At 44.8% G+C, this 23,744-nt stretch overlaps 1 protein-coding gene across 1 annotated transcript in view; it reads left to right on the forward strand.

Moving 5' to 3' along the window:
* Positions 1-23,744, forward strand: part of tubgcp5 (tubulin gamma complex component 5) — a 78,625-nt gene that overhangs the window by 45,870 nt on the left and 9,011 nt on the right. The window contains exons 15-20 of the mRNA XM_061977559.2: positions 3,562-3,750; positions 5,756-5,938; positions 6,006-6,090; positions 14,343-14,463; positions 14,541-14,692; positions 23,433-23,558. Of these exons, the coding sequence (XP_061833543.2) occupies positions 3,562-3,750; positions 5,756-5,938; positions 6,006-6,090; positions 14,343-14,463; positions 14,541-14,692; positions 23,433-23,558 (856 nt within the window). The remainder of the gene's footprint in view (positions 1-3,561; positions 3,751-5,755; positions 5,939-6,005; positions 6,091-14,342; positions 14,464-14,540; positions 14,693-23,432; positions 23,559-23,744) is intronic.

Here is a 23,744-nt window from a genome sequence, read left to right on the forward strand (position 1 = left end):
TCAAAATAAGGAATATGTAAGAAATGCTTCATAAAGTGTAAGAAAATAGTGCAAAGTGTGAAAATGTAAACATAGAGAAACCTGAGTATATAAATATAAATATATATATAATTATAAATAAAGAAACCTGAGAAGAACTATTTTATGCAGGTTTAGTGGCAGGAAATAATGGCTGTGTAACATGAATTTGCCATGATATTCTTATTTAACTATGGAAAGGAATTTTTGTTTTGCAGTAATTGTTTAAATATTGTTAATATATCAGTCAATATTGGTCATTATTGACATTTTTAATGACTTATGGAAAATAAGGAGCAGGAGAAAAATATATTTTATTTAAAAAGTAACTTCCTGTGATTGTAATCCTTCAGCTATCAAGGCAGAAGGGAAATGTCAACACAATCATAGAAAACACTCAAAAAATGTCAACAAACTATTCAAATCACATTCAACACTTTACAAAAAGGTCTTAAAAATCAGAAATCTGTAAGAAATGCTTCATAAAGTGTAAGAAAATAGTGCAAAGTGTGAAAATGTAAACCTGAGAAGAACTGTTTTCTGCAGGTTTAGTGGCAAGAAGTTACAGCTGTGCTCTAAAGGGTGGGCTCAGGTGGTGTGGTATTAGCGCTCTTGCCTTGCATCATTTACAGACCACATTGGTCTGACTACGGTCCCTTTGGGAAAAAAAACAAAACCTGTGACTTTTCCTCTTTAATCCACAATTTCTTCATTTTTGCCTTTCTCTTCTTACTCCATGCAAAGAATCAACCGCCACACAACCAAATTTGGTAGATAATACCTGATTGGCTGCTAGCGTGTCACACCCACAGATCAGCAGGGATGCGTACAAAATCCGCACTGAGAGCAAACTTACCCCAACTACCTCGAGGTAATGTTGCAATTTTCAGTATCAACAAGGCAATTGACTCAAACACGCCAACGTAAGTAAAGTATTAGCTTGATGCTAATAAACATTGACTTTGCTGTTGACATGCTACTGATTAGCATTAGCGACTTTACATGGCGATTTTTAACACCTTCAAATGTGTCAATAAAAACCACAACTAAAATGCACGTTGCAATCAAACAGCTGGTGCATAATAAGTGCAATACTTACAGTATCAACACTTTTTAGGGCGCAACAGAACTAACCAATACACCAAAAACTGTACACTCCTGCCATCTAACGTCTTGGAGTTGCAATTGCAACTTAATGTCATACTTACTCACAAGTGTGATAATAAAACAAAATATAACAAGTAGACTGCAGTTATCATCATCAGCTCCTTTTTAAATGTTCTAAAAAATGTTTTTATTATCAAAAAGCCATTCATATTTATTAACACACACAAAAGTACAGAAAATGGGTACCGTTGCATATCGGTATCGATTCCCAGGTACCAGGAATCGGTCCTGTATTGTTTCAAATGTAAACAGTACCCATCACCACATCCTGCGTTGCTTAGTTACCAGAGAGCGAGTGCCTTTGTTCGTGCAACCAACCTTGCCTCCATACGCCCGCCTTCTTCCGCCATGGAAGAACAAAAAACTATCAAACTTTTTATCCAAGGCATGTTTTATTGATATCGATTACGTGTCTATCGTAATAAATATTGATATCATTTAATCCCCCAGCCCTGGTTTAACGTCATGTCATTCAATCACACATTTTTTTCATACATAAATACATGCTCCTTTTGCAGTTTTCTTCCTATAAAGTAGAAAAAATACTATCAAATGCATTTTTTATTGATATCGATTATGTGTCTATTGTGATATATAGTGATATAATTGTATCGCCCAGCCCTGGTTTAACGTCATGTCAAACAATCAGACTTTTTTCATACATAAATACATGCTCCTTTTGCAGTTTTTTTCCCAATAAAGTAGGAAAAATATATATCAAACACATTTTCTTATTGATATCGACTACGTGTCTATCGCGATATATTGATATCATTTTATCGCCCAGCCCTGGTTTTATGTCATGTCAATCAATCACACATTTTTCAAACATAAATACATGCTCCTTTTGCAGTTTTCTTCCTATAAAGTAGAAAAAATACTATAATTTTTTTATTGATATGGATTACGTGTCTATTGTGATATATAGTGATATCATGTTTACATTAGGATAGGATAGGATAGGATAGGATAGGACTTTATTGACATTGCACAAGTACAACGAAACTATGTTTTCAGCACAAACCCGTTCAAGATTAGACAAACAAACAGTGTACAGGGTTGCAGAACAGGAACGCTGATGGGTCGCCAAAGGCGCCCCGTAAAAGATAAGAAAAAGGTAAAACGCTGGGGAAGAAGATGAGTAAAAAAATACAATCTAGACTGGGCTCCTAGGGGGGTCTAGTCTGGAGTGGGAAAAAACCTCCATGCAATGCACACATAAACATGTTACATTTAATCACGACAACTCGCAACAGAGGGGCGGGGAGTTGGGGCCCTGGAGGTCGACTGCTGCTATGAAGCCGTCCATCACCCCGAGGGGAAACAAGCGGTGGTGAAGGCGTGGGGTGGGGAAGGGAGAGTGTGTGTGTGTATGTGCCCATTGTCTTGGGTGTGATGATGTAATGTTCATAGACTGGGGCCCTTCTGCATGCAAGCAAAAGTTCGACTCCAGGTGTCGTTGAGGAGGGAGGGAGGTCAAAAGCGTCCATCATTGAGGTGTGCTCGGGGGTGTTTTCAGAACAGCCTGTTCCTGTTGTTCACAGCGTCAAGTCCCTCCGAGGGAGTCAAATCGATGTTTGTTTTCCGCGAGCAGACATTACAATGACTTGTCTGTTCTATTCGTCCATGCTGGCTGCTCTCATATTCATTACTTTACATTTCTGTGTGTGTGTGTGTGTGTGTGTGTGTGTGTGTGTGTGTGTGTGTGTGTGTGTGTGTGTGTGTGTGTGTGTGTGTTCTTGTATTGCTACCCTTCTTGAGACAAAAAGGAGGGATTTTTCAAATTGACTGTGTGTCACTTTTAAAAGTGCTCCCCCCTCTGGTCACAATATTGTCAATTTTTTTGAGTAAAATCATGACTTTTGTCATAATTTTGCCAAGTCAAATTCCAATTATTATTATAATATTGGCAAAATTTTAAAGTTTTCTTTATGAAATTGTGACTTTTGTCAAGTAAAAATTACGACTCTTTTCATAAAAGAGGGTGGTCCTAAAGAGGCATTTTTCTCAAGTCTCAAGAAGGTAACAAATACAAGAATGTGTGTGTGTGTGTGCTAGCGGCTTGCATAGACAAAGATAGTAGACGACTGACAAGAGGCGTCACTCTGTTTCTTCCATTCTGCTTTAGATAACTCAAAAAGCTCAGCAAATGTCGAAATTGGGATAACGGTCTGGATTGAGGATTTTTTTTACTATTAGTGGGTGGGACCTGGTGGAGGGTGTTCTCTCCAAGTCCTTTTCTAGTTGGAGAAGTAACCATGTCTTTCACTTCTCTGGCCTGAGGCTCTATTTACGTCCAAAGGCTTGCCGTGCAAAGAGGAAGTGACATTTTGAAGAAAGGAGAAGTTGTCCTAACCAGACGTGTGTTTTGCTCAGGCTCTACTTGGAGCAGAGCGACTTCCACCAGCGCTTCTCCAAGGACGACTTCACCGTGGACCGCTCCTCCCAGGCGGTCACCTGCCAGACCTTCCAGCTCACCTTGCGCTCCTGCCTCTACCCTCACATCCAGAAGCGCTACATCGAGTGCTGCGGGAACCTCATGAAGACGCTGAAGAAGGACTACAAGTAAGAGCAGATTGGTCCTGCAACTGAGGGCCAATCCAAAGAAAAAGCAAATCACACGTACGGTATCTCACAGAAGTCCACGGCAAGTGTTTTGGTCCTGGCTAGACAATACACTAGATACAATACATGTTACGTAAATGGTAAATAAAAACAGAATACAACGATTTGCAAATCCTTTTCAACTTATATTCAATTGAATAAACTGCAAAGACAAGATATTTAATGTTCACACTGAGAAACTTTGTTATTTTTTGCAAATATTAGCTCATTTGGAATTTTATGCCTGCAACATGTTTCAAAATAGATGGCACAAGTGGCAAAAAAGACTGAGAAAGTTGAGGAATGTGTTAGGATTGAGTTCAAGGGTGGACCCCCGGGATGCAGAGAATGGAGGCAAGGTATGCGATAAAAAATGAAAATATGGTAACTAAGGGCGATGGGGCAAAAGTGCACACCATGGGAAACATAACAAAAGTAGTCTCTTTCAGAGGTTGGCGGAGCAAAGGTCAGGACGCACACAGCGTGGCAAACAACTAGTCCTCTCAAAACAAGGTGGCTAGGAAAACAAAAACACAACGAGGTCAATATTACAGAAATATGCGAAGGCAACATACCAGGGAAGCAGAATCAAGGTAGCACATGTCAGAGCGGAGTTCAGGAACAATAACCGGCAGGGACTAGCTGGCGGAGACGCGCTTAAATGCTACCAGGAAGTGATTAGCAGCAGGTGTGCCTCGTTGGGGACAAAAGACTGGGGAAGAAACTGAAAAACCAATAGAGAAGGCAGGGGGAAGACAACAAACATAACAGAATGCTCATTTAAACACTTATTTGGAACATCCCACAGGTGAACAGGCTAATTGGGTGCCATGATTGGGTATAAAAGCAGCTTCCATGAAATGCTCAGTTATTCACAAACAAGGATGGGGGCGAGGGTCACCACTTTGTCAACAAATGCGTGGGCAAATTGTTTAAGAACAACCTTTCTCTACCAGCTATTGCAAGGAATTTAGGGATTTCACCATCTACGCTCCGTAATATCATCAAAAGGTTCGGAGAATCTGGAGAAATCACTGCACGTAAGCGATGATATTACAGACCTTCGATGCCTCAGGCAGTACTGCATCAAAAAACGCGACATCATTGTGTAAAGGATATCACCACGTGGGCTCAGGAACACTTCAGAAACCCACTGTCAGTCACTACAGTTGGTCGCTACATCTGTAAGTGCAAGTTAAAACTCTACTATGCAAAGCGAAAGCCATGTATCAACAACACCCAGAAACGGCACCGGCTTCCCTGGGCCCGAGCTCATCTAAGATGGACTGATGCAAAATGGAAAAGTGTTCTGTGGTCTGACGAGTCCACATTTCAAATTGTTTTTGGAAACTGTAGGCGTCGTGTCCTCCGGACCAAAGAGGAAAAGAACCATCCGGATTGTTCTAGGCGCAAAGTTGAAAAGCCAGCATCTGTGATAGAATGGGGGTGTATTAGTGCCCAAGACATGGGTAACTTACGCATCTGTGAAGGCGCCATTAATGCTGAAAGGTACATACAGGTTTTGCAGCGACATATGTTGCCATCCTCGCAACGTTATCATGGACGCCCCTGCTTATTTCAGCAAGACACGTGTTACAACAGCGTTGCTTCGTAGTAAAAGAGTGCGGGTACTAGACTGGCCTGCCTGTAGTCCAGACCTGTCTCCCATTGAAAATGTGTGGCGCATTATGAAGTCTAAAATACCAGAAGGGAGACCCCCGGACTGTTGAACAACTTAAGCTGTACATCAAGCAAGAATGGGAAAGAATTCCGCCTGAAAAATGTGTCTCCTCAGTTCCCAAACGTTTACTGAGTGTTGTTAAAAGGAAAGGCCATGTAACACAGTGGTAAAAATGCCCCTGTGACAACTTTTTACTGGTTTTAAGTTTAGTACATCCAACATTACATTGTCCTGTAAGCGGGAATTTGAACCCATTTCCCACCTGTACTTTGGTTTTGACCCCAGGCTGCTGGAGTACCTCCAAGCCATGAGGAACTACTTCCTGCTGGAGGCCGGAGACACCATGTACGACTTCTACACGGCCATCTTTGACAAGGTGCGAGAGAAGGAGACCTGGCAGCAGCCGTCCTTCCTCAACGCGCAGCTGCAGGAGGCCGTGGGACAGCGCTGCCCGGAGGACAGTAGCAGGTACTGCCGTCTTTGTGTGTGAGAACGGCTGGACGACTTGAGTAAGTCCTGTCTTTCTTCTTGTAAGGTTGTCAATCTTCTTGGAGACTATGGACCCGGCCCGGAAAAAACATCCCGTCAACAATCTCGAAGTACTGACCCTCAGCTACAAGGTAAATATTGTCAAAGTATCTTGGACGGTTTTAGTTTGCAGGATTCATAAACCAATAAATGCGGAAGAGCCGAAGCTGAACTGAAATGCAAACAGTTCGCTCTCTGGCTAGTGTTGCCTCGACCAGCTCTTCCTCCCAGGGAATCTAAGTTACTTGTCAATCCCAAGTTCTTTCGATGACATACAGGTAAAAGCCAGTAAATTAGAATATTTTGAAAAACTTGATTTATTTCAGTAATTGCATTCAAAAGGTGTAACTTGTACATTATATTTATTCATTGCACACAGACTGATGCATTCAAATGTTTATTTCATTTAATTTTGATGATTTGACAAAGAGCAGCTCGAAGACTTCTATGGAAATGCAAGAACCGAGACTCAGATTTCCCTCGCCCGGACGCGGGTCACCGGGGCCCCCCTCCGGAGCCAGGCCCGGAGTTGGGGAACGATGGCGAGCGCCTGGTGGCCGGGCCTGTCCCCATGGGGCCCGGCCGGGCACAGCCCGAAGAGGCAACGTGGGTCCCCCCTCCAATGGGCTCACCACCCATAGCAGGGGCCATAGAGGTCGGGTGCAATGTGAGCTGGGCGGCAGCCGAAGGCAGGGCACTTGGCGGTCCGATCCTCGGCTACAGAAGCTAGCTCTTGGGACGTGGAACGTCACCTCGCTGGGGGGGAAGGAGCCTGAGCTAGTGCGAGAGGTAGAGAAGTTCCGGTTGGATATAATCGGACTGACCTCAACGCACAGCAAGGGCTCCGGAACCAGTTCTCTCGAGAGGGGCTGGACTCTCTTCCACTCTGGCGTTGCCAGCAGTGAGAGGCGACGGGCTGGGGTGGCAATTCTTGTTGCCCCCCGGCTCAGAGCCTGCACGTTGGAGTTCAACCCGTTGGACGAGAGGGTAGCTTCCCTCCGCCTTCGGGTGGGGGGACGGGTCCTGACTGTTGTTTGCGCTTACGCGCCAAACAGCAGCTCAGAGTACCCACCCTTTTTGGATTCACTCGAGGGAGTACTTGAGGGTGCTCCCTCGGGTGATTCCCTCGTTCTACTGGGGGACTTCAACGCTCATATTGGCAACGACAGTGAAACCTGGAGAGGCGTGATTGGGAAGAATGGCCGCCCGGATCTGAACCCGAGTGGTGTTTTGTTATTGGACTTTTGTGCCCGTCACGGATTGTCCATAACGAACACCATGTTCAAGCATAAGGGTGTCCATATGTGCACTTGGCACCAGGACACCCTAGGCCGCAGTTCTATGATCGACTTTGTAGTTGTGTCATCGGATTTGCGGCCTCATGTTTTGGACACTCGGGTGAAGAGAGGGGCGGAGCTTTCTACCGATCACCACTTGGTGGTGAGTTGGCTGCGATGGTGGGGGAGGATGCCGGACAGACCTGGCAGGCCCAAACGCATTGTGAGGGTTTGCTGGGAACGTCTGGCAGAGTCTCCTGTCAGAGAGAGTTTCAATTCCCACCTCCGGAAGAACTTTGAACATGTCACGAGGGAGGTGCTGGACATTGAGTCCGAGTGGACCATGTTCCGCACCTCTATTGTCGAGGCGGCTGATTGGAGCTGTGGCCGCAAGGTAGTTGGTGCCTGTCGTGGTGGTAATCCTAGAACCCGTTGGTGGACACTGGCGGTGAGGGATGCCGTCAAGCTGAAGAAGGAGTCCTATCGGGTTCTTTTGGCTCATGGGACTCCTGAGGCAGCGGACAGGTACCGACAGGCCAAGCGGTGTGCGGCTTCAGCGGTCGCGGAGGCAAAAACTCGGACATGGGAGGAGTTCGGGGAAGCCATGGAAAACGACTTCCGGACGGCTTCGAAGCGATTCTGGACCACCATCTGCCGCCTCAGGAAGGGGAAGCAGTGCACTACCAACACCGTGTATGGTGCGGATGGTGTTCTGCTGACCTCGACTGCGGAAGTTGTGGATCGGTGGGGGGAATACTTCGAAGACCTCCACAATCCCACCAACACGTCTTCCTATGAGGAAGCAGTGCCTGGGGAATCTGTGGTGGGCTCTCCTATTTCTGGGGCTGAGGTTGCTGAGGTAGTTAAAAAGCTCCTCGGTGGCAAGGCCCCAGGGGTAGATGAGATCCGCCCGGAGTTCCTTAAGGCTCTGGATGCTGTGGGGCTGTCTTGGTTGACAAGACTCTGCAGCATCGCGTGGACATCGGGGGCAGTACCTTTGGATTGGCAGACCGGGGTGGTGGTTCCTCTCTTTAAAAAGGGGAACCGGAGGGTGTGTTCTAACTATCGTGGGATCACACTCCTCAGCCTTCCCGGTAAGGTCTATTCAGGTGTACTGGAGAGGAGGCTACGCCGGATAGTCGAACCTCGGATTCAGGAGGAACAGTGTGGTTTTCGTCCTGGTCGTGGAACTGTGGACCAGCTCTATACTCTCGGCAGGGTCCTTGAGGGTGCATGGGAGTTTGCCCAACCAGTCTACATGTGCTTTGTGGACTTGGAGAAGGCATTCGACCGTGTCCCTCGGGAAGTCCTGTGGGGAGTGCTCAGAGAATATGGGGTTTCGGACTGTCTGATTGTGGCAGTCCGCTCTCTGTATGATCAGTGTCAGAGCTTGGTTCGCATTGCCGGCAGTAAGTCGGACACGTTTCCGGTGAGGGTTGGACTCCGCCAAGGCTGCCCTTTGTCACCGATTCTGTTCATAACTTTTATGGACAGAATTTCTAGGCGCAGTCAAGGCATTGAGGGGATTCGGTTTGGTGACTGCAGGATTAGGTCTCTGCTTTTTGCAGATGATGTGGTCCTGATGGCTTCATCTAGCCAGGATCTTCAGCTCTCACTGGATCGGTTCGCAGCTGAGTGTGAAGCGACTGGGATGAGAATCAGCACCTCCAAGTCCGAGTCCATGGTTCTCGCCCAGAAAAGGGTGGAGTGCCATCTCCGGGTTGGGGAGGAGATCTTGCCCCAAGTGGAGGAGTTCAAGTACCTCGGAGTCTTGTTCACGAGTGAGGGAAGAGTGGATCGTGAGATCGACAGGCGGATCGGTGCGGCGTCTTCAGTAATGCGGACGCTGTATCGATCCGTTGTGGTGAAGAAGGAGCTGAGCCGGAAGGCAAAGCTCTCAATTTACCGGTCGATCTACGTTCCCATCCTCACCTATGGTCATGAGCTTTGGGTTATGACCGAAAGGACAAGATCACGGGTACAAGCGGCCGAAATGAGTTTCCTCCGCCGGGTGGCGGGGCTCTCCCTTAGAGATAGGGTGAGAAGCTCTGTTATCCGGGGAGAGCTCAAAGTAAAGCCGCTGCTCCTCCACATCGAGAGGAGCCAGATGAGGTGGTTCGGGCATCTAGTCAGGATGCCACCCGAGCGCCTCCCTAGGGAGTTGTTTAGGGCACGTCCGACCGGTAGGAGGCCACGAGGAAGACCCAGGACACGTTGGGAAGACTATGTCTCCCGGCTGGCCTGGGAACGCCTCGGGATCCCCCGTGAGGAGCTGGACGAAGTGGCTGGGGAGAGGGAAGTCTGGGCTTCCCTGCTTAGGCTGCTGCCCCCGCGACCCGACCTCGGATAAGCGGAAGAAGATGGATGGATGGATGGATGGATTTGAAGTGGCAACAAATGAAAATCCAAAATTCCGTGTGTCACAAAATTAGAATATTACTTAAGGCTAATACAAAAAAGGGATTTTTAGAAATGTTGGCCAACTGAAAAGTATGAAAATGAAAAATATGAGCATGTACAATACTCAATACTTGGTTGGAGCTCCTTTTGCCTCAATTACTGCGTTAATGCGGCGTGGCATGGAGTCGATGAGTTTCTGGCACTGCTCAGGTGTTATGAGAGCCCAGGTTGCTCTGATAGTGGCCTTCAACTCTTCTGCGTTTTTGGGTCTGGCATTCTGCATCTTCCTTTTCACAATACCCCACAGATTTTCTATGGGGTTAAGGTCAGGGGAGTTGGCGGGCCAATTTAGAACAGAAATACCATGGTCCGTAAACCAGGCACGGGTAGATTTTGCGCTGTGTGCAGGCGCCAAGTCCTGTTGGAACTTGAAATCTCCATCTCCATAGAGCAGGTCAGCAGCAGGAAGCATGAAGTGCTCTAAAACTTGCTGGTAGACGGCTGCATTGACCCTGGATCTCAGGAAACAGAGTGGACCGACACCAGCAGATGACATGGCACCCCAAACTATCACTGATGGTGGAAACTTTACACTAGACTTCAGGCAACGTGGATCCTGTGCCTCTCCTGTCTTCCTCCAGACTCTGGGACCTCGATTTCCAAAGGAAATGCAAAATTTGCTTTCGTCAGAAAACATGACTTTGGACCACTCAGCAGCAGTCCAGCTCTTTTTTTCCTTAGCCCAGGTGAGACGCTTTTCGCGCTGTTTCTTGGTCAACAGTGGCTTGACACGAGGTATGCGGCAGTTGAAACCCATGTCTTTCAAGCGTCTCTTGGTGGTGGATCTTGAAGCACTGACTCCAGCAGCTGTCCACTCCTTCTGAATCCCCCCCACATTTTTGAATGGGTTTTTTTTCACAATCTTGACCAGGGCGCGGTGATCCCTATCGCTTGTACACTTTTTCTGACCACAGTTTTTCCTTCCCTTTGCCTCTCCATTAATGTGTTTGGACACAGAGCTCTGAGAACAGCCAGCCTCTTCAGCAATAACCTTTTGTGTCTTTCCCTCCTTGTGCAATGTGTCGATGGTTGCCTTTTGGACAGCTGTCAAATCTGAAGTCTTCCCCATGTTTGTGTAGGCTTCAGAACTGGACTGAGAGACCATTTAAAGCCCTTTGCAGGTGTTTTGAGTTAATCAGCTGATTAGTTTGTGGCACCAGGTGTCTTCAAAATTTAACCCTTACACAATATTCTAATTTTGTGACACACGGAATTTTGGATTTTCATTTGTTGCCACTTCAAATCATCAAAATTAAATGAAATAAACATTTGAATGCATCAGTCTGTGTGCAATGAATAAATATAATGTACAAGTTACACCTTTTGAATGCAATTACTGAAATAAATCAAGTTTTTCAAAATATTCTAATTTACTGGCTTTTACCTGTATATGCTGAGTAAGAAGGACCATCAAGACAGAATAGGAATATTATCAAGTAGTGGAATTGGGGGTTAAATCACCAAAAATGATTCCCGGGCGCGGCCACCGCTGCTGCCCACTGCTCCCCTCACCTCCCAGGGGGTGATCAAGGGTGATGGGTTAAATGCAGAGAATAATTTCGCCACACCTAGTGTGTGTGTGACAATCATTGGTACTTTAACTTTAACTTTAACTTTAGTGTATACCTGCAAATTTTACAGAAATGCTAGCATAATAATATTAGAATGTTGAAATGCTAACTGTAACGTCACGTACCAAAATATATTACTCTGTAGTGTGAGCCTTAAAAATGTGTTTTAAAATGCTAGCATGATAACATTAGCATGCATCAAGTACCAAAATATGGCTTGGGTGTAACCGACAAAATTTACATATATGCTGAGTAAGAAGGACCATCAAGACAGAATAGGAATATTATCAAGTTTTACTGAAATTTCAGGAGATCAGCCCACACCAATACATTCATATCAACTACTGGAGTTGATCTATCATTCAAAGCGAAAAAAAATACTCTTTAAAGAAGAAAGCAACCCCCCAGAAAAGGGATGCCTCTCCCTGCCCCAACGCTGATAAGGCAAGAAGGGGGTATGTATTCACAGACCTATGAAGACAAAGAGAAAGTGGTAGAATATACAAAGGAAAAGTACTAGATAATCCAAACATGACTATGAATAAAGAAAGAACTCTTAAACATATATGCATTCCCCACACTAGATAGCGTCACGTTAATTAGTAAGTAACAAAAATATGAGCAAAAATGAGCTAAAACAGCTAGCATGCTAATATTACACTGCGAACATGCTATCAATCGCATGCTAATTTTTAGCATTTGTGAAATACCATAATATAAACTGCTAAATGAACTAAAAAAAGCTATCATGCTGAAATGATAACTGTAACATGCGTCAAGTACTACAATATATTACTCTGAGAGTATGTTTAAAAATGCTAGCATGGTAACGTTAGCATGGACTAAAATATGACTTGGGTGTATACCTACAAAATTTGCAAAAAAAAAAGATAAACTAGCACACTAAAGTGAACATGCTAAGGTATCATTTGTCAATTAACAAGCAACAGGTGTATACCTGCAAAATTAACAAAAAAGCTAACATGATAATATTAGAATGTTGAAATGCTAACTGTAACATGCGTCAAGTACTAAAATATATTACTCTGAGGTGTGTACCTGAAAAAATTGTTTAAAATGCGAGCATGGTAACATTAGCATGCATCAAGTACTAAAATATGACTAAGGTGTATACCTGCAAAATTAACAGAAATGCTAGCATAATAATATTAGAATGTTGAAATGCTAACTGTAACGTCACGTACCAAAATATATTACTCTGTAGTGTGTGCCTTAAAAATGCGTTTAAAATGCTAGCATGATAACATTAGCATGCATCAAGTACCAAAATATGACTTGGGTGTAACCGACAAAATTAGCTTAATAAAAAAAATAAAAAAATTACGTTAACACACTAAAGTATCATTGGTCAAGTAACACAATATTTGACGCTGAGGTGTATACCTGCAAAATTAACAAAAAAGCTAGCATGTTAATATTAGAATGTTGACATGCTAACTGTAACATGCGTCAAGTACTAAAATATATTACTCTGAGGTGTGTACCTGAAAAAATTGTTAAAAATGCGAGCATGGTAACATTAGCATGCATCAAGTACTAAAATATGACTAAGGTGTATACCTGCAAAATGAACAAAAATGCTAGCATGATAATATTAGAATGTTGAAATGCTAACTGTAACGTCACGTACCAAAATATATTACTCTGTAGTGTGTGCCTTAAAATTGTGTTTAAAATGCTAGCATGGTAGCATTAGCATGCATCAAGGACTAAAATATAACTTGGGTGTATCCCTACAAAATTAGCAACAAAAAAAAAGCTAGCATACTAACGTTAACACGCTAAAGTATCATTCGTCAAGTAACAAAATATTTGACGCTGAGGTGTATACCTGCTAAATTAGCAAAAAAGCTAGCATGTTAATATTAGAATGTTGACATGCTAACTGTAACATCCGTCAAGTACTAAAAGGTGTGTACCTGAAAAAGTTGTTGAAAATGCGAGCATGGTAAGATTGGCATGCATCAATTACTAAAATATGACTAGGATGTATACCTCCAAAATTAACAAAAATGCTAGCATGATAATATTAGAATGTTGAAATGCTAACTGTAACGTCACGTACCAAAATATATTACTCTGTAGTGTGTGCCTTAAAAATGTGTTTAAAATGCTAGCATGGTAGCATTAGCATGCATCAAGGACTAAAATATAACTTGGGTGTATCCCTACAAAATTAGCTAAAAAAAAGCTAGCATAATAACGTTAACACGTTAAATTATCATTCGTCAAGTAACAAAATATTTTACGCTGAAGTGTATAAATGCAAAATTAACAAAAATGCTAGCATGATAATATTAGAATGTTGAAATGCTAACTATAACATGCGTCAAGTACTAAAATATATTACTCTGTAGTGTGTGCCTTAAAAATGTGTTTTAAAATGCTAGCATGATAACATTAGCATGTATCAAGTACCAAAATATGACTTGGGTGTATACCTACAAAATTTGCTTAAAAAGAAAGCTAGCATACTAACGTTAACACGCTAAAGTATCATTCGTCAAGTAACGAAAATATTTGACGCTAAGGTGTATACCTGCTAAATTAACAACAATGCTAGCATGCTAATATGTTGAAATGCTAACTATAACATGCGTCAACTCCCAAAGATATTACTCTGAGGTGTGTACCTGAAAACATGTGTTTAAAATGCTAGCCTGCTAACATTAGCATGCTAAGGTATCATTCGTCAAGTAACACAATATTTGACGCTAAAGTGTATACCTGCAAAATTAACACAAATGCTAGCATGCTAACATTAGCATGCTGAGGTATCATTCGTCAAGTAACACAATATTAGACGCTAAAGTGTATACCTGCAAAATTAACACAAATGCTATCATGCTAATATTAGCATGCTAATGATTGTGAAGCTGGCTGTTGAAAAAAATAGCTGCAAATGGCTCCCGGGCCGCCCTTTGGACACCACAGATGTAGATGTATCATTCTAGATTACCATTGTTGGTCCTTGGTGGACGTTTTGAGAATTGCATCACCTCTTCTGCCCGTCAGGTTCCCTGGCCTGTGGACATTGTGATCAGCTCCGAGTGCCAGAAGATTTACAATCAGGTCTTCCTGCTGCTGCTGCAGATCAAGTGGGCCAAGTACAGTTTGGACACGCTTCGATTCAGTGGTAGGAGAATTTCTGCTGGGAACCTGCTGGAACCTCTTTAACTGGCCAATCATTCCTGTGTGGTTTGCACTTTTCAGATTTTATGGACTTCACCAAGAAAGTGGAAGAGGAGGTGGCTGACCATGTGAAGGCCAAAGAGTCACTCAAGCAACAGATTCATCGCATGTGTTTACTAAGAGTCAAACTCATGCACTTTGTCAACAGCCTGCACAACTACATCATGACCAGGGTGAGGCCACTGCATCCTTCAGTCACATGACTTAAAGACACCACTGCATCCCTCAGTCACATGACTCAAATACACCACTGCATCCCTCAGTCACATGACTTAAAGACATCACTGCATCCCTCAGTCACATGACTCAAATACACCACTGCATCCCTCAGTCACATGACTTAAAGACATCACTGCATCCCTCAGTCACATGACTTAAAGACACCACTGCATCCCTCAGTCACATGACTCAAATACACCACTGCATCCCTCAGTCACATGACTTAAAGACATCACTGCATCCCTCAGTCACATGACTTAAAGACATCACTGCATCCCTCAGTCACATGACTCAAAGACACCACTGCATCCCTCAGTCACATGACTTAAAGACACCACTGCATCCCTCAGTCACATGACTTAAAGACACCACTGCATCCCTCAGTCACATAACTTAAAGACACCACTGCATCCCTCAGTCACATGACTCAAATACACCACTGCATCCCTCAGTCACATGACTTAAAGACACCACTGCATCCCTCAGTCACATAACTTAAAGACACCACTGCATCCCTCAGTCACATGACTCAAAGACACCACTGCATCCCTCAGTCACATGACTTAAAGACACCACTGCATCCCTCAGTCACGTGACTTAAACACACCACTGCATCCCTCAGTCACATGACTCAAAGACACCATTGCATCCCTCAGTCACATGACTCAAAGACACCACTGATTCCCTCAGTCACATGACTCAAAGACACCACTGCGTCCCTCAGTCACATGACTTAAAGACACCACTGCATCCCTCAGTCACATGACTTAAAGACACCACTGCATCCCTCAGTCACATGACTCAAAGACACCACTGCATCCCTCAGTCACATGACTTAAAGACACCACTGCATCCCTCAGTCACGTGACTTAAAGACACCACTGCATCCCTCAGTCACATGACTTAAAGACACCACTGCATCCCTCAGTCACACGACTTAAGACACCTCTGCATCTCTCAGTCACATGACTTAAACACACCACTGCATCCCTCAGTCACATGACTTAAAGACACCACTGCATCCCTCAGTCACATGACTTAAACACACCACTGCATCCCTCAGTCACATGACTTAAAGACACCACTGCATCCCTCAGTCACATGACTTAAACACACCACTGCATCCCTCAGTCACATGACTCAAAGACACCACTGCATATCTCAGTCACATGACTTAAATACACCACTGCCTCCCTCAGTCACATGACTTAAAGACACCACTGCATCCCTCAGTCACGTGACTTAAACACACCACTGCATCCCTCAGTCACATGACTCAAAGACACCATTGCATCCCTCAGTCACATGACTCAAAGACACCACTGATTCCCTCAGTCACATGACTCAAAGACACCACTGCGTCCCTCAGTCACATGACTTAAAGACACCATTGCATCCCTCAGTCACATGACTCAAAGACACCATTGCATCCCTCAGTCACATGACTTAAACACACCACTGCATCCCTCAGTCACATGACTTACAGACACCACTGCATCCCTCAGTCACACGACTTAAGACACCACTGCATCCCTCAGTCACACGACTTAAGACACCTCTGCATCTCTCAGTCACATGACTTAAACACACCACTGCATCCCTCAGTCACATGACTTAAACACACCACTGCATCCCTCAGTCACATGACTTAAACACACCACTGCATCCCTCAGTCACATGACTTAAAGACACCACTGCATCCCTCAGTCACATGACTTAAACACACCACTGCATCCCTCAGTCACATGACTTAAAGACACCACTGCATCCCTCAGTCACATGACTTAAACACACCACTGCATCCCTCAGTCACATGACTCAAAGACACCACTGCATATCTCAGTCACATGACTTAAATACACCACTGCCTCCCTCAGTCACATGACTTAAAGACACCACTGCATCCCTCAGTCACGTGACTTAAACACACCACTGCATCCCTCAGTCACATGACTCAAAGACACCATTGCATCCCTCAGTCACATGACTCAAAGACACCATTGCATCCCTCAGTCACATGACTTAAGGACACCACTGCATCCCTCAGTCACATGACTCAAAGACACCATTGCATCCCTTAGTCACATGACTTAAGGACACCACTGCATCCCTCAGTCACATGACTTAAAGACACCACTGCATCCCTCAGTCACATGACTTAAAGACACAATTGCATCCCTCAGTCACATGACTCAAGGACACCACTACATCCCTCAGTCACATGACTCAAAGACACCACTTCATCCCTCAGTCACATGACTCAAATACACCACTGCATCCCTCAGTCACATGACTTAAAGACACCACTGAATCCCTCAGTCACATGACTTAAAGACACCACTGCATCCCTCAGTCACATGACTTAAAGACACCACTGCATCCCTCAGTCACATGACTTAAAGACACCACTGCAACTCTCAGTCACATGACTTAAAGACACCACTGCATCCCTCAGTCACATGACTTAAAGACACCACTGCATCCCTCAGTCACATGACTTAAAGACACCACTGCATCCCTCAGTCACGTGACTCAAAGACACCACTGCATCCCTCAGTCACGTGACTCAAAGACACCACTGCATATCTCAGTCACATGACTTAAAGACACCACTGCATCCCTCAGTCACATGACTTAAACACACCACTGCATCCCTCAGTCACATGACTTAAAGACACCACTGCATCCCTCAGTCACGTGACTCAAAGACACCACTGCATCCCTCAGTCACGTGACTTAAAGACACCACTGCATCCCTCAGTCACATGACTTAAACACACCACTGCATCCCTCAGTCACATGACTTAAAGACACCACTGCATCCCTCAGTCACATGACTTAAAGACACAATTGCATCCCTCAGTCACATGACTCAAGGACACCACTACATCCCTCAGTCACATGACTCAAAGACACCACTTCATCCCTCAGTCACATGACTCAAATACACCACTGCATCCCTCAGTCACATGACTTAAAGACACCACTGAATCCCTCAGTCACATGACTTAAAGACACCACTGCATCCCTCAGTCACATGACTTAAAGACACCACTGCATCCCTCAGTCACATGACTTAAAGACACCACTGCATCCCTCAGTCACATGACTCAAATACACCACTGCATCCCTCAGTCACATGACTTAAAGACACCACTGAATCCCTCAGTCACATGACTTAAAGACACCACTGCATCCCTCAGTCACATGACTTAAAGACACCACTGCATCCCTCAGTCACATGACTTAAAGACACCACTGCATCCCTCAGTCACATGACTCAAAGACACCACTGCATCCCTCAGTCACATGACTTAAAGACACCACTGCATCCCTCAGTCACGTGACTTAAAGACACCACTGCATCCCTCAGTCACGTGACTTAAAGACACCACTGCATCCCTCAGTCACATGACTCAAAGACACCACTGCATCCCTCAGTCACGTGACTTAAAGACACCACTGCATCCCTCAGTCACATGACTTAAACACACCACTGCATCCCTCAGTCACATGACTTAAAGACACCACTGCATCCCTCAGTCACATGACTTAAAGACACAATTGCATCCCTCAGTCACATGACTCAAGGACACCACTTCATCCCTCAGTCACATGACTCAAATACACCACTGCATCCCTCAGTCACATGACTTAAAGACACCACTGAATCCCTCAGTCACATGACTTAAAGACACCACTGCATCCCTCAGTCACATGACTTAAAGACACCACTGCATCCCTCAGTCACATGACTTAAAGACACCACTGCAACTCTCAGTCACATGACTTAAAGACACCACTGCATCCCTCAGTCACATGACTTAAAGACACCACTGCATCCCTCAGTCACATGACTTAAAGACACCACTGCATCCCTCAGTCACGTGACTCAAAGACACCACTGCATCCCTCAGTCACGTGACTCAAAGACACCACTGCATATCTCAGTCACATGACTTAAAGACACCACTGCATCCCTCAGTCACATGACTTAAACACACCACTGCATCCCTCAGTCACATGACTTAAAGACACCACTGCATCCCTCAGTCACGTGACTCAAAGACACCACTGCATCCCTCAGTCACGTGACTTAAAGACACCACTGCATCCCTCAGTCACATGACTTAAACACACCACTGCATCCCTCAGTCACATGACTTAAAGACACCACTGCATCCCTCAGTCACGTGACTTAAAGACACCACTGCATCCCTCAGTCACGTGACTTAAAGACACCACTGCATCCCTCAGTCACATGACTTAAACACACCACTGCATCCCTCAGTCACATGACTTAAAGACACAATTGCATCCCTCAGTCACATGACTCAAGGACACCACTACATCCCTCAGTCACATGACTCAAAGACACCACTTCATCCCTCAGTCACATGACTCAAATACACCACTGCATCCCTCAGTCACATGACTTAAAGACACCACTGCATCCCTCAGTCACATGACTTAAAGACACCACTGCATCCCTCAGTCACGTGACTCAAAGACACCACTGCATCCCTCAGTCACGTGACTTAAAGACACCACTGCATCCCTCAGTCACGTGACTCAAAGACACCACTGCATCCCTCAGTCACGTGACTTAAAGACACCACTGCATCCCTCAGTCACATGACTTAAACACACCACTGCATCCCTCAGTCACATGACTTAAAGACACCACTGCATCCCTCAGTCACATGACTTAAAGACACAATTGCATCCCTCAGTCACATGACTCAAGGACACCACTACATCCCTCAGTCACATGACTCAAATACACCACTGCATCCCTCAGTCACATGACTTAAAGACACCACTGAATCCCTCAGTCACATGACTTAAAGACACCACTGCATCCCTCAGTCACATGACTTAAAGACACCACTGCATCCCTCAGTCACATGACTTAAAGACACCACTGCATCCCTCAGTCACATGACTCAAAGACACCACTGCATCCCTCAGTCACATGACTTAAAGACACCACTGCATCCCTCAGTCACGTGACTTAAAGACACCACTGCATCCCTCAGTCACGTGACTTAAAGACACCACTGCATCCCTCAGTCACGTGACTCAAAGACACCACTGCATCCCTCAGTCACGTGACTTAAAGACACCACTGCATCCCTCAGTCACGTGACTCAAAGACACCACTGCATCCCTCAGTCACGTGACTTAAAGACACCACTGCATCCCTCAGTCACATGACTTAAACACACCACTGCATCCCTCAGTCACATGACTTAAAGACACCACTGCATCCCTCAGTCACATGACTTAAAGACACAATTGCATCCCTCAGTCACATGACTCAAGGACACCACTACATCCCTCAGTCACATGACTCAAATACACCACTGCATCCCTCAGTCACATGACTTAAAGACACCACTGCATCCCTCAGTCACATGACTTAAAGACACCACTGCATCCCTCAGTCACATGACTTAAAGACACCACTGCATCCCTCAGTCACATGACTCAAAGACACCACTGCATCCCTCAGTCACATGACTTAAAGACACCACTGCATCCCTCAGTCACGTGACTTAAAGACACCACTGCATCCCTCAGTCACGTGACTTAAAGACACCACTGCATCCCTCAGTCACGTGACTTAAAGACACCACTGCATCCCTCAGTCACATGACTTAAACACACCACTGCATCCCTCAGTCACATGACTTAAAGACACCACTGCATCCCTCAGTCACATGACTTAAAGACACAATTGCATCCCTCAGTCACATGACTCAAGGACACCACTACATCCCTCAGTCACATGACTCAAAGACACCACTTCATCCCTCAGTCACATGACTCAAATACACCACTGCATCCCTCAGTCACATGACTTAAAGACACCACTGAATCCCTCAGTCACATGACTTAAAGACACCACTGCATCCCTCAGTCACATGACTTAAAGACACCACTGCATCCCTCAGTCACATGACTTAAAGACACCACTGCAACTCTCAGTCACATGACTTAAAGACACCACTGCATCCCTCAGTCACATGACTTAAAGACACCACTGGATCCCTCAGTCACATGACTTAAAGACACCACTGCATCCCTCAGTCACATGACTTAAAGACACCACTGCATCCCTCAGTCACGTGACTCAAAGACACCACTGCATCCCTCAGTCACGTGACTTAAAGACACCACTGCATCCCTCAGTCACATGACTTAAACACACCACTGCATCCCTCAGTCACATGACTTAAAGACACCACTGCATCCCTCAGTCACATGACTTAAAGACACAATTGCATCCCTCAGTCACATGACTCAAGGACACCACTACATCCCTCAGTCACATGACTCAAATACACCACTGCATCCCTCAGTCACATGACTTAAACACACCACTGCATCCCTCAGTCACATGACTTAAACACACCACTGCATCCCTCAGTCACATGACTTAAAGACACCACTGAATCCCTCAGTCACATGACTTAAAGACACCACTGCATCCCTCAGTCACATGACTTAAAGACACCACTGCATCCCTCAGTCACATGACTTAAAGACACCACTGCATCCCTCAGTCACGTGACTCAAAGACACCACTGCATCCCTCAGTCACATGACTTAAAGACACCACTGCATCCCTCAGTCACGTGACTCAAAGACACCACTGCATCCCTCAGTCACATGACTCAAAGACACCACTGCATCCCTCAGTCACATGACTTAAAGACACCACTGCATCCCTCAGTCACGTGACTCAAAGACACCACTGCATATCTCAGTCACATGACTTAAAGACACCACTGCATCCCTCAGTCACGTGACTTAAACACACCACTGCATCCCTAAGTCACATGACTTAAAAACACCACTGCATCCCTCAGTCACATGACTTAAAACGGGGGTGTCAAACTCCAAGTGAATGTGTGTAAATATAAACAGAAATAGCTTTGTTACACAATTTGCATGGGCAACTTATTTTGATGTTTACATGTTTTATTAGCAAATTGATGGATAACTTGCTCTGCAATCAGACGTGGCGGACCACGATAAATGGTGTGGTCACATATAATTAAGTGGTGAACTACATTAAATGGCTTGGTGGACCAAATTAGGATTACGTGGCAGATCACTTTAAATGGGATGGCGTACCACATGAAATTAAGTTTCAGACCACATTAAATGGTGTGGCGGACCACATTAAATGGTGTGGCGTACCACATTAAATAGGGTGGCGGACCACATTAAATGGGGTGGCGGACCACATGAAATTAATTTTCAGACCACATTAAATGGTGTGGCGGACCACGTTAAATGGGGTGGCGGACCACATGAAATTAATTTTCAGACCACTTTAAATGGTGAGGCGGACCACATTAAATGGGGTGGCGGACCAAATGAAATTAATTTTCAGACCACTTTAAATGGTGTGGCGGACCACATTAAATGGGGTGGCGGACCACATTAAATGGGGTGGCGGACCACATGAAATTAAGTTTCAGACCACATTAAATGTGGTGGCGGACCACATGAAATTAATTTTCAGACCACTTTAAATGGTGTGGCGGACCACATTAAATGGGGTGGCGGACCACATGAAATTAAGTTTCAGACCACTTTAAATGGGGTGGCGGACCACATTAAATTAAGTTTCAGACCACTTTAAATGGGGTGGCGGACCACATTAAATTAAGTTTCAGACCACATTAAATGGGGTGGCGGACCACATTAAATGGGGTGGCGGACCACATGAAATTAAGTTTCAGACCACATTAAATGGGGTGGCGGACCACATGAAATTAAGTTTCAGACCACATTAAATGGGGTGGCGGACCACATGAAATTAAGTTTCACACCACATTCAATGGGGTGGCGGACCACAATAAATGGGGTGGCGGACCACATTAAATGGGGTGGCGGACCACATGAAATTAAGTTTCAGACCACTTTAAATGGGTTGGCGGACCACATGAAATTAATTTTCAGACCACATTAAATGGTGTGGCGGACCACATTAAATGGGGTGGCGGACCACATGAAATTAAGTTTCAGACCACATTAAATGGGGTGGCGGACCACGTGAAATTAATTTTCAGACCACATTCAATGGTGTGGCGGACCACATTAAATGGGGTGGCGGACCACATTAAATGGGGTTGCGGACCACATTAAATTAAGTTTCAGACCACTTTAAATGGGTTGGCGGACCACATGAAATTAATTTTCAGACCACATTAAATGGTGTGGCGGACCACATTAAATGGTGTGGCGGACCACATTAAATGGGTTGGCGGACCACATGAAATTAATTTTCAGACCACATTAAATGGTGTGGCGGACCACATTAAATGGGGTGGCGGACCACATGAAATTAAGTTTCAGACCACATTAAATGGGGTGGCGGACCACATAAAATTGAGTGGCAGGCCACTTTAATGGTGTGCCGGACCACATTAAAGGTCTTGGCGGACTACATAAAATTAAATTAAATGGCAGGCCACATCAAATGATGTTGTAGTTCACTTTAAATGATGTAGCAGGCCACTATGATTGACGTGGAGGCCACCTAAAGGATTTGGCGGGACAGATCTAGTTTGACATCTGTCATTTAAAGAGGCCAGTGCAGCCCTCAGCTCCAACCTTTTCAAAGAGACCAGGGTGCCCAATAAAACTTTTCCTTGTTTTTCTTCTACCTGAGCTCAGATCCTGCACAGCACCGGCCTGGAGTTCCAGCACCAGGTGCAGGAAGCCAAAGACCTGGACCAGCTGATCAAGATCCATTACAGATATTTGGCAACCATTCATGACCGCTGCTTGCTGAGGGAGAAGGTGAGGCTGACCTGTCATACCAGTGACATAATGTTTGATGTTGTGTTTACACCTTTATTACGTGTGTCTAAGAGGAGCTTCAACATTTTATTTCTAAATATGGAACATCTCCTGAGGAAATAGCTCAAAATCTGACATTTCTCTACATCCCAATAACTCATCTACCGGTACTCCATTTAATACACT

This window comes from Nerophis lumbriciformis, linkage group LG18, assembly GCF_033978685.3.
Source record: "Nerophis lumbriciformis linkage group LG18, RoL_Nlum_v2.1, whole genome shotgun sequence".
Taxonomy (NCBI): Eukaryota; Metazoa; Chordata; class Actinopteri; order Syngnathiformes; family Syngnathidae; genus Nerophis; species Nerophis lumbriciformis.